The 13,091-nt window shown below is 38.4% G+C and overlaps 1 protein-coding gene across 1 annotated transcript; it reads left to right on the top strand.

The window, feature by feature from the left end:
• Positions 1–8,288: 8,288 nt before the first annotated feature.
• LOC110914476 lies at positions 8,289–12,888 on the top strand. The gene is made up of 7 exons (XM_022159263.1): positions 8,289–9,163; positions 9,319–9,482; positions 9,589–10,133; positions 10,252–10,951; positions 11,146–11,334; positions 11,561–11,822; positions 12,804–12,888. Exons 1-7 carry the CDS (start codon positions 8,289–8,291, stop codon positions 12,886–12,888), a joined length of 2,820 nt encoding a protein of 939 aa, XP_022014955.1.
• The last annotated feature ends 203 nt before the right edge of the window (positions 12,889–13,091 follow it).

Genomic DNA, 13,091 nt, shown 5'->3' with positions numbered 1-13,091 from the left:
ATATATATCATATGAAATTCGGACTATGTATCTCAAATGAAAGTTCGGACCTTGTATCATCAAAAGTCGGACTACATATATTACATGTGAAATTCGGACTACACATCCTCCACACAAGGTCGGACCATACATTATTCATATAATTCGGACCCAAGACATCAACAAAGCTCGGACCACATGTGCTTTGACAAACTCGGACCATTTGTTGTTAATAAAAATCGGACCACACTTTCCTTATCAAAATTCGGACCAATCATTCATTCTTTAATAAAATTCGGACAAGGCATATAAGCATAAAACTCAGACAAACATTCCTTATAAAAACTCGGACCAATACCCCCTTTAAAAACTCGGACCATGTTAATCATTCATAAAAGAATTCGGACCTTATGCATTACAAATAAAAATCAGACTATATGTGAAATCAAAAGTCGGGCCAACCATCAATCATGCGAACATTCAAACTCAATGTAACAGTTACGTTTTTACGATCAAGAACCCTAGTTTTCATACATTCAAAATGCAGTAATCTAATCAGAAATCAAACATCTCTATCTTACAAGCATCTCATTGTCAAGCATTTGATTACACAACTAATCATATCCATTTCACAATAATCAGAATCAATCAATAAACATAGAACTATTGTATGTAGAACTAGGGTTTTGCATGAATCACATAATCAAGGATTAACAACAAACAATCATTAAACGTTTACCTTAGATTGATTCTAGATGGATTGGAAGATCAAGATTGATGCAAGAGAACTTGTGTAGCCAAGAATGATAGCCAAGAATGATGTGAGAATGATTGTAGAGAGAATGATTTGAAGTGACGTATGATGAAACTAGTGAGAATGATTAGGGTTAAGGGGTTTTGTTTTATTTTCACTACTACCACTAAACACCCCTAAGTATCATCCTTTACACAAATACCCAATCCACATATAATTTACAGTTTCATCACCAAGTTCATGTATTTGTCAATCATTCATAAAATAACACATGACCTTGCAACAATCACAATACACTTTATCAAATCACAACGTATACAGTTACAACGCCAACAAATTGTGTAAGTAAGTACTAAACAAACAGTGAACGTGCAATAAATGCGAAAGTGGAATCTCGGAAACTTGAGTTGTCACAAGCATAAAAATGCCTGTGAGATACATAGGTTTTGTGAAAATAGGATTCATGACTTAAGTTTAAAAAATGTTTAATAAAAACTAGTCATGAACCTAAAGCAAACAAATGACACACAGTGAGATACATAGGTTTTGTAAATTGTTTTGTTTTGTAAATCATATGTATAAATAAAAGAATAATGTATGGTTAAAAGAATAACCAAGTAAAAATAAGTTGTATAAAACAAATTGTTTTGTAAAACAAAGTCTTGTGAAAAATATGTTATTTGTATAAAATGTATAAATCCAAATTGAATGATTTAAATAATGCTACGACATGTAATATAATACAAGCACTTATATATAGGAAGTACCAGCGGCGTATCCACCATGCTTGTACCACATTACACACGCCTTGTTACTTAAATCACTCACCCAAACAAACCACCAATGTAAATTGCCCATGTCTAAACCACTTGTCAAATGTCTTTATGAAAACCATGTCAAAATGTTTATGTCAAAATGTAGTACATGAAGTGTGTATATCAATATCAAAATGTCTATGTCAAATGTCAATCATGTAAGGTGTAAACAAAATATCATGTATGGCGAGTGAAATATGTATCAACTAAACCATAGGTAAAAATGCACAAAACAATGTATTGAAGTAAAACGTGGTTTAAATCAATGTTATGTTTTGTGGAAATGCATGCTATACTGAATACAGACATTTATGTGGTATTGTGAAAATGCATACATCCAAGCCTTGCGACTGTGGTGATAAACCTTTAAACAAATTAAAGGTCTATCTGTGTTATGTTTTATCGAATTCGGTCATTCCTTCCATCCAAACATACCTAGGATGTCAGGAACGAGAGTTTTCAATTCCTATGGTACCATTACCTACTAACGAGCGGCGTGATCAAAGTTAATGAATGTATATGGTCCCACTTAAACAAACCAAATGTCATACCCAAAATGTAGGCATGTGATGAAAATGTACTTAGCATGATGAACATACATAACATGTGATGTAAAACAAATGCACTAAGTGTGATGAACATACATAGCATGAAAAGGTAATGTAAAACAATGCACTAGGTATGCACTAAATGGACATACATAGCGTGAAATGTCATGTAAAATGATGTACTAAGTATGCTACAAAGGACATACATAGCAAAAATACAATGAAATCATGTACTATAAGTGTACTAAAGAACATAGCAAGCATATGATGTGAAAACATGGAAAGCATGAAAGTAACAAGTAGGCACATGTGTTTCACCCCAAAATGTTTGAAAAACAGTAAAAGAGGGGTACTATGTACTCACTTGAGATTGCTCAATAGACTTTAGATATCCACCAAGCAAAGCTAGAAGATCACGGATTCAAACGGCACCTAATATAGGTATCTACATTAATAAACGGACCTATCGGAGGATTGGGTAGTACGAGGGTTCGTAAACCAAATAAGTGTGGGAACTTATGCAGTATGGTTTAACAAAGCCTTCATACTAAAACGAAACCTATCTTAAGTGCTTTTGACCCGTTACGACCCGTTTAGGTAGCTTATGCTACTTTAACGCGTCGTTTGCGTAAAACGCGTTCGGAACGCCTAACTAGTCCTATGACAAGTAAAATATGCCTTAACATGTTTAATATTGTTGTTAAATCAGTTTAGATGTCAAAAATTACGTTACATAGGCTTAAAATGAATTTTGGCGACAAAAGGATATTTTGGTAATTTCCTAAGGCATATGAACTACTTATCATACAACTACTTAAACGACGTGCCCATATGGTATAACCTCGGAAGGTTATTCCCTATACAACTATGGTTACCTAAAGTGTTTGGTCGGATCCTAAAGATCGACCAAATGGGTCGGGTTCGAAAGCATAAGCGATTGTTTAGATCGCTTACCTTTACGACCCTAGACAAGCACAAGTCTAAAAGTGACGAGCTAAACATGCTAGAACATGTTTAGTTAAGTTAGAAAATAGGTTTGGTATTAAAAAAAACGGTTTTGATACCCTAGAGTAGTTTGGTTACAAAATATGCAAGAAAACGCATTCTGGCCTAAACTACGACTCGTCACTGAGCCTAGATAACGTGGTAATCAGTAGGTGTAGTCACTAGGGACAATAAACATCGTGATTACGCTCATGTTATGAAGTTCAAACGAACTTAGTGTTGACCATAAACTGGCCAACATAGAAAGTCAAACAAAGTTTGACTTTAACGCTAAAAACGTAAAAGAACGAAAGAATACTTACAAGAGGTCCCCGCAAGATTGATTCCCAAGTATTTCTCAAGTATGAAGTGATAACCACTCCAACATACAGAAAATCTCAGAAATCAAGTGTGTTGGGGGTGAAAAGGTTGGGGGTATTTATGGTTTTCGCACAATCGTTAGGATCGTTTATTGAAAACCGAGCTTCAATCTCAGCCATACACCTCGTACCCACTGATTTACAAAACCATTGGCACCCAAAACCAGCCCATAGGGTAGGAGAAACCATGTGCAAAACCAAGGAGCGGCTGGGTTTCTTTAAAAATGGTTTCTACTGTACTGGGAGGCTTTCCGGACCGTATGAGGTCCCTTACGGTCCGTAAGGACCTCTGGTGCTGGCAGTAATTTTCACAAAATGGCAAAACAGGCCCCTGTGACTCTGAACTTGATTTTTGATGTGTTTTGACACGTGTAAGCCCCGTTAACCTCATTTTAAGGCTCAAATATGAAGTTAAAGTGTAGGGAACTTAAAATATGCTCAAAAATATGTCGCACAAGACGTTGTTCGGCAAATTACGACGGAAGTCGTAACAGACGCAAAAAGGGTCCAAATTGCGCGACGAATGGATTTTTGACAAGCCAATCACTAAAACATAATATTTCAATGATTACATAAATTTTTGGATGTCCAGATGTATTCAGAACGTAAGTTATGCTCGAAAATGCAAACTTATGCACTTTTTGATGCTTTTAGTCCCTAAATGAGCATAAAGTTTATTTTAGCACACCGAACCCCTCAAAGCCTATTTCTAAGCTATGTAAAGGATATTTAGGGTGTGTTTAACTTATTATCATGTTCCAGAATGTTCGTTACAGTTCAATTTGGCATACTTTCGCAGTTTGTCAATTTTAGTCCCTGTAAGCGAATAAACTTGATTTTGCCATACCAAAGCCTTCAAAACTTATTTCTAAGTTATGTAAAGGTTATTTAATGTATGTTAAGCATAAATTGATGTTCCGGAGTATTTTTCGTGTTTAACTGGGTACGTTTACGCACCAGTTTGCGTATAATTCTCTAGAAAGCGATATAGAGTTTGAAATTGAATAAAAGTCAAAACATGAAAAACATCAAACATAAACAAACAAACATAAACAAACAAACATTGGGATCAAATAACTTTATTTTATTGATAACTGAACTGTTCACAGTGATTACAAGCACAAATGTCACAGTATTCATCGGAAGCATAAAGTAAATAGTAATTCAAATGTTTCAAAACACGTGTTCAAAATCAATAAAGCGGTTATCCAAGAGCTTCGATCCATAACCACTCCAACGCTCCCAGATAGCAAGTCCGCATCAAGAACCTAACGACCTGTAAGCATGTAGACAAGTGTGTCAGACGACGCTGGTGAGTTCAAAGTTTTGTTAACGCGTTTAGTTACCAAATATGTGTATAAAACGGTTCAACGATTTGATTTGATTTTGTTATTAACTCAATTACCGCAAATGGCTACAAGATGTATTTGCCCAACCCCAATGACTCTATCAAAGCATTGGTCATGTGGTCAAGGTAATTAGTTCACGCCCGTCCTCCATGGTACGGTGTGAGGGTGCCAATCCTAATAGCGCTATCAACTAAATACCTCGTTGCCTCCCCGGCAACTATCGGTAGATGTAAGGGGTCTTATATGGTAGAACTGAGTGTAATAACAAACATCCCAATAACCTGACATTCCTCCCCGGAACGTTACCCGATATCCCTCCCCGGATGCATGCTTGGAAAAAGTGTAGTGAACTCACCTTGGTTTGCTCGGTTTGATTAGTTACTTGTTCACACTTAAACAGTCACACCCTATGGTATTCACGTGTACATTATTAGTTTACAGTTGCATGGTTCATGTACCAGTTATGATCATAGTGTGCACACAAGTAACACAGTAGTTATTTACTCATAAAGTTTCCGTAATTAACCAAGTCAGCGCTTTTACACAATTCATACCTCTTGCAGAATCACGGTATATCAGTTAACAATTTCACCCTGCTAATCATAGGTTCACATGTGAGCTACACGCAGCATAACAGATGAGTCTAACATACTAACAAATGTCTATCCTCATACACTTCACAACACTTACTGTTCACATCAAAAGACTCACACGGCGAAACCTCTCTTGTGGCGAAAGTCCCTATGTTTCGTCGATTCCGTGTGTGACGAAACATGTCATGTTTCGTCAAGATAGCCTATGGCGAAATACCCCACTGTTTCGTCGGGATACAGTATGACGGAAGCCTATCAGGTTTCGTCATGTAACAGTTACGTACTCAAACAACAGTTACGTGTTTTGACAGTTTCTAAACCCTAATCATCATCAACAGTTTCATCATAATCATTGAGTTATCAATCTGTTTCTCAGTTATCATCATCATGTAACAAGTGCCTCAACAATCAACATACTCATACGATTATCATAATTATCACAATTACCCAATTAACATCAAATCATCAATCTAATCCATCACTGATTATGAAGAAACACAAGAACATTCAAGATTTCATTGAACTACCCTAACCACACAACACGATTATCGAACGATCAGCATTACACACATAAGTTTCATCGTATTCATACATAATAGATCTAATGAACAAGTAAACGCTAACCTTGATACAGAAGTTAGGGTGATTGGATCAAGGAGATGATGTTTTCGAGAGAGTTTGCTACCTTCAATAAGTCACTGCCGTCGATGGGTTTAGGATGAGTCTAGGGTTTTCTACGAGTCATTCTACGTATAAATATAATTGGAACGTGATTGGGCCTCAGTTGGGCTGAAGGCCCATGCAACGAAACACGTTCTCGGCGAAACACCCATGTTTCGTTGGGTCAGGTGATGGCGAAACTCTCCTGTTTCGTCGAGTGTAGATTGTGGGTTATTGCACTAAGGTTTCGTCGGGTATACTTGTGATTTGTGAACAGTTTAATAGTTTATAATAAGTTTGAAACAACCAACTAACTCATAATTTACACATACTGAATAATACACATATTCGAATAATACACATACTCAAATAAATTCCAAAGACATAGTCTGTAACAAGTAACGTGTCAAAGAAAAGGCTTGGAAACTCGGGTTGTCACACTGAATCTCGCATGCTAGGGAAGTTGAATGATCCAAATTAAAGCGAGTCTAGAAGAAATAGAATCTAGATATCACCCCTTGTGATTCCTAATGATTATTGATGTTATTGGATCTGAAATCAACCAAGTATGGATGTCATCTGAATGTAGTCGACTATGGATGCTATACGATTCGTAAAACAACTATTCTGAATCTCGTAAGGTTGGGAAGTTGAATGATCCAAATTAAACCGAGTCTGGATGAAACAGAATCCGGATACCACCCATTTTGAGTCCATCTGATTAGTGATGTTATTTGATCCAAATTCAGCCGAGTATAGATGCTCTCTTAATGTAGCCAACTCTGGATGCTATACAATTCGTAAAATAACCATTTTGAATCTCGCATGCTAGGGAAGTTGAATGATCCAAATTAAACCAAGTCTAGATGAAATAGAATCCCGATACCACCCATTGTGAGTCCTTCTGATTCGCGATGTTACATGATCCGAATTCAACCAATTAAGGATGCTATCTGAATGTATCTGACTCTGTATCCTATACGATTCGTAAAACAACCATTCTGAATCACGCATACTAGGGAAGTTGAATGATCTAAATTAAACCGAGTCTAAATGAAATAGAATCTAGATACCACCCATTGTGAATCCTTATGATTAGTGATGTTATTGGATCTGAATTCAACCGAGTATGGATGCTATCTGAATGTAGCCGACTCTGGATGCTATACGATTCGTAAAACAACCATTCTGAATCTCACATGCTAGGGAAGTTGAATGATCCAAATTTAATCGAGTGCGGATGAAACAGAATCCGGATAACACCCATTGTGAGTCCTTCTGATTAGTGATGTTATTGGATCCAAATTCAACCGAGTATGGATGTTATCTGAATGTAGCTGACTCTGGATGCTATACGATTCGTAAAACAACTATTCTAAATCTCGTAAGCTCGGGAAGTTGAATGATCCAAATTAAACCGAGTCTGGATAAATAGAATCTAGATACCACCCATTGTGAATCCTTATGATTAGTGATGTTATTGGATCCGAATTCAAACGAGGATGGATGCTATTTGAATGTAGCCGACTCTGTAAGCTATACGATTCATAAAACAACGATTCTGATGTCACACCCCGACCGCGTAAAACAACAAACCGTGGCGGAAACGTCGAGGAGTGGAGCAACAGAATTATTGTTTCACAACCAAGGTATCAAAAGTTATGTTTTGCAAAATTCCATGCTTTACTGATACAAACATTTATGTGGTAATGTTAAACACATACATTCAAGACTTGAGATTGTGGGATAAACCTTTAAACAAATCAAAGGTTTATCAAAAATGTTTTCGGATTTTGTCATTCCTTACGTCCAAACAAACCTAGGATTCCAGGAATGTGCGTTGTTAGGTTTTGCTAGATAAGGTTTTGTCTTGTGCGATCTGTGGTCTTCTGGTGTCTCTTGTTTTATTTGCATGGTGGACTGAGTATTTGCTGATGGAGGGAGTTGATGATGTTATTAAGAATGCACGTAACAAACTTGGTGGGAATCTGCTTTATGATCGAGGGAAGCCTCCTATCACACTCTAGGGTTTAGCGTCTCGTGTAGTCGATATTGAAGGAAAAACGTTAATGCCGAGAAGGGGTGTTGTGACTCCTGCTGCATGTGAACCTGGTAAGTTTAACATTATTAACGAGTTGTCTAAAATTACCGTTCCTTTGGAGATGGATTCTGGCCATGCTGATCTAAAGTATGATGTTAATTTGGTTGACTCGGGTATCAATCAATATGAGGAGGTATGAGGAGGTGAAGGGACCGACGCCGATATCATATGCTGACTTAGTGGCGAATCCTAGCAACAAAAAATTGAATTTTAGAACACTTGCTAGTCCAGATCCACATGATGATTGTGATGTGGTTCTACCGAAGGATTCGATTCGGGTTGTTCAGGATAAACTAGCAAACACACTATATGGGTATTTTCTGGGGGATCGTGTTGCCTATCCAGTTGTTGAGTATTATGTGAAGAATAAATGGAAGAGGTTTGGGTTGGTAAAACCTATGATGAATGCCAATGGTTTCTTCTTCTTCTTCAAGTTTGCGGATCATGCTGGCATGATGGTTGTTCTTAAAGAAGGACCATGGGTTATTCGGTCACAACCTTTGTTCTTATGTGAGTGGTCCCCAAACACGAAATTGGTTAAAAAGGAGGTTAAGAACGAACAGCTATGGGTTAGGATACATGATGTTCCTCTTGCTGCTTACACTGAGGATGGTCTCAGTCTGATAGTGACAGCTATTGGTGTTCCAAAGCTTCTTGACTCATACACTACTTCGATGTGCATGGATTCCTGGGGTCGTAGTAGTTATGCTAGAGCATTGATTGAGGTTTCGGCGGATAAGGAGCTGAAAAAGGAAACCACTATGGCTATTCCAAAACTGGATGGTGATGGGTATGTAAAAGAGACTATGTATGTTGAGTATGAGTGGAATCCTCATCGCTGTTCACACTGTTGTGTCTTTGGTCACTCAAATGATCAATGCCCTAGCTTACAAAAGAATGTGGTAAAAGATGATAAGTCTCGTAAGCCTCCTGTGCAAGGACGGGGATCTGGTAAGAAGCCGATGGTAGATGAAGAGGGTTATATGGGTGTGCAAGCCAAGTAAGTGCCTAGGAAAATAGGGATTCATATTAATAAACCGAAGCCGAAATTCGAGTATAAACCTATTGGAGCTAAGCCGAAGGATGGGGTTAACAAGTTGGCGTCCTCTAGTAGTGTGCTTTCTAATAATCCTTTTGATGTTTTGAATAGTGTAGATGTAGAGAAGGGCAGTGTAGCAAAGATGCAGGTGGTGAGCAGGAGGATTCGGAGGATGAAGAGGTCGTTGAAGTTTACAATGAAACTGGTGAGTTTATTATGGAAGGCACTCATAAGTCAGCTACAAAAGGGACAAGAACTCCTAATCCGTTGGTGTCCAATGGTTAGCCTAGCTACATGGAACATAAGGGGGTTGAACCGCCCCCTGAAACAAACGGAGGTTCGTCAGCTACTTCATGATAGCAATCTTAGTCTTTGTCCCATTTTAGAATCTCATGTGGATGTTGCTAAACTTAGTAAAGTGTGTTCGGCGGTTTTTCGTCATTGGGATTGGACTTCGAATAGGAATTGTTGTGTTAAAGGAACTCGTATTATCATAGGGTGGAACCCGGAGGTGTTTGATGTCATGATTTTGTCTCAATCGTCCCAAGTTGTTCACCTTCAGCTTGTTTTTAAAGATAACAAAAGGATTCTATTATGTTCAGTTGTATATACGGATAACTACTATGTCACTCGAAGGGAGCTTTGGGCTCAATTATCGTTGCATAAACTCATGGTTGCTGATAAACCATGGGTAATCATGGGTGATTTTAATTCGGCCCTCTATCTGGAAGATAAATCTATGGGCACGTCGGCTACTTCAGTGGGTATGCGTGATTTTCAGGCTTCTATTTCAGACATTGAAGTTATGGATGTTAATCGCTCGGGCCTCCACTTTACGTCGACTCAAAAGCCTAAGAAGGGAATTGTTTTACTTAAGAAAATTGATCGTGTCATGGCTAATGACCCGTTTGTTGCTGATTTCCCGAATTCGGTTGATGTGTTTCATCCTTATAGACTATCGGATCATGCTCCTTGCATTCTAAAATTCCAACGGGCTAGTAATACAAAACACAAACCATTTAAGTTTTCAAATTTTTTTGGTTCATCAGCCGGATTTTATGAATATTGTCAAGGAGGTTTGGGATACTAGAGTTAATGGGGTATACAAATTTCGGGTTGTGAAGAAGCTTCGCCATCTAAAGTCTCCTCTCCGGGCTTTATTATTTAGGCAGGGTAATCTTCACACGAAAGTGATAGAGTTACATGGCAAGTTGGATGATATTCAAAAGGATATTGATAAGGATCCCATGAATACGGACCTCAGAGCTCGAGAAACTAAGTTAACGTCTTCGTTTCAGGAGGCATGCCTTGACGAGGAAAGGTTTTTAAAACAGAAAGCTAAAATGGATTGGTTAAGGGCGGGTGATGCAAATACCGCTTATTTTCATGCAGCCGTGAAGAGTAGGAATCATTGGAGCCGGATTCAGGTTATCTCGGATGCTAACGGTGTGATGTATGAGGCCGATAATGTTCATTCTAATTTTGTGCAGCATTACGAGAAGTTTTTGGGTTGTCAAGATGATATATCTGTGCAGCCGACTCCTGATTTTTTTTCTAAATGGGTGAACCCGATGGATGCTTCTTATATGGTTCGTCCAGTTATGATGGAAGAGGTTAAGTCCGCCATGTTTTCTATAGGAAATGACAAGGCTTCGGGTCCAGATGGGTATACTGCTGCTTTTTTCAAAGCTGCTTGGTCGATTGTAGGGCATGATATCTCAAAGGCAGTCATTGATTTTTTCTCTACAGGTAAGTTACTTCGTGAGTTAAATCAAACTCTGATTGCTCTTGTGCCGAAGAAGTCGTATCCGGTTATGGTCACCTATTACCATCCAATTGCGTCTTGTAATGTTTTATTCAAGTGTATTACTAAAATCATAGCGGATCGAATAAAAGGTGTGCTCCATCAGGTTGTTAGTATCATCAATCTGCCTTTATTCCAGGTAGAAAGATTTCAGATAATATTCTGTTGACTCAAGAACTCATGCACAACTATCATAGGAACTCAGGTCCTCCTCGTTGTGCGTTTAAGGTGGATATACAGAAGGCTTATGATACGGTTGACTGGAGTTTCCTGAAAAAATGTTCTGATTGGGTTTGGGTTTCATGCCAGAATGGTGGAGTGGATTATGGTTTGTGTTTCAACGACTTCCTATTCCATTTGCATTAATGGAAATGTGCATGGGTATATTATGGGTAAGCGTGGTTTACGTCAAGGTGATCCGTTATCCCCCTATTTATTCACGCTAGTTATGGAGGTTCTAATGCTCATTCTTTAGCATGCTACTCGGATAGATGCTTCGTTCAAGTTTCACAACAAATGTGAGAAACAACGGATTATTAATCTTTGTTTTGCAGATGATCTTTTCTTATTTGCGAGAGGTGATGTTAATTCGGCTAAATGTATTATGTCTTCTCCTACAATTTTTACTAAAATGTCTGGATTGGTGCCTAGTATTCAGAAGGGCACAGGGTTCTTTTGCAATGTGCCTACTCACGTTAAGGACCATATTTTAGATATTATGCCGTTTGAGGAGGGATCGTTGCCAGTTCGCTACTTGGGTGTTCCGCTCATCTCTTCTAGACTTTTATATAAAGATAGCAGTGCCTTAGTGGAAAGGTTAGATCAACGTATTATGAGCTGGAGGAATAAGCTTCTCTCCTTTGCTGGTAGGGTGCAGCTTATAAACTCGGTTCTTTCTGCGATGCATGTCTATTGGTCCTCTGTTTTCATCCTTCCGTCTCGGGTTATTCTAGAGTTGGAAGCGAAAATGCGGAACTTCTTATGGTCGTCAGAAGGTTCTTTTCATAAGGGGAAGGCTAAGGCTTTTTGGAAGTCTGTTTGTGTCCCTAAGTTTGAAGGTGGTTTGGGTATTCGTTGAATTAGGGATGTAAACAAAGCTCTTCAGACTTCTCATATTTGGAGTATTTTGGTTAAACGCGAGTCATTATGGGTTGCTTGGATTTACTCATACAAACTAAGAGGTAAAAGTTTTTGGGTATGCTAATCGGTTTCTAATTGTTGTTGGAGCTGGCGTAAACTTTTACAACTTCGGCCTATTATTAGAGAATTTGTCTGGTCCAAGCTAGGTGATGGTAGCAATACTTCAACATGGTACGATTACCGGTGTCAATTAGGGCCGTTGGGTAACTTTGTGTCGCCTAGATCCATTGCCTCTGCAGGTTTTGATATTACTTCTACGGTTCAAGAGGTTCAGCTAAATGGAGTTTGGCGTTGGCCAGTTGCTTGGAGAGATCTTTTTCCAGTTCTAAATCACGTTGATCATGTCCATACGATCCCTAATAAACGTGATCAGTTGCTGTAGAAAGATGGTAACGAATTTTTTGAGCACTCTTCATCTCAAGTTTGGCAATCGCTTCGGCATAGGAATCAAGAGGTGGATTGGGTTAAATTTGTTTGGTTTCCGCATTGCATTCCAAAAAATGCATTCTTTATGTGGCTGGTTTTCCGTCGGAAATCATTGACTCAGGACAAAATCCTTCAATGGGATATCTCGAGAAGGAAAAACATGAACATGATGTGTTGTCTTCTGTGTTATGCGGATGTTGATTCACACTCTCATTTATTTTTTGAATGTAGCTATTCATTGCAAGTTTGGAATATGGTCCACTCGAAAGGTGGTATGGATAATGTTGGGCCTTATTGGGATGATATTGTCGACTAGATGGCTACTCGGGTTCACTCAAAATCGGCCGCTAATTATGTTAGTAAACTGGTGCTTGCAGCTGCTTCCTACTTTATTTGGCAAGAGCGAAATTCGAGACTTTTCAAGAACCAAACAAGACCTCCGGATGTGCTAAGTGACGCAATTCTGCAAATGGTTCGTTATAAGCTAATGGTAGTGAAGTTCAAGGACACGGTGAAGGT

This window comes from Helianthus annuus, chromosome 15 (genome assembly GCF_002127325.2).
Source record: "Helianthus annuus cultivar XRQ/B chromosome 15, HanXRQr2.0-SUNRISE, whole genome shotgun sequence".
Lineage (NCBI taxonomy): Eukaryota > Viridiplantae > Streptophyta > Magnoliopsida > Asterales > Asteraceae > Helianthus > Helianthus annuus.
The sequence above is the reverse complement of the archived record's forward strand: the minus strand, read 5'-3'. Positions and strand labels throughout refer to the sequence as shown.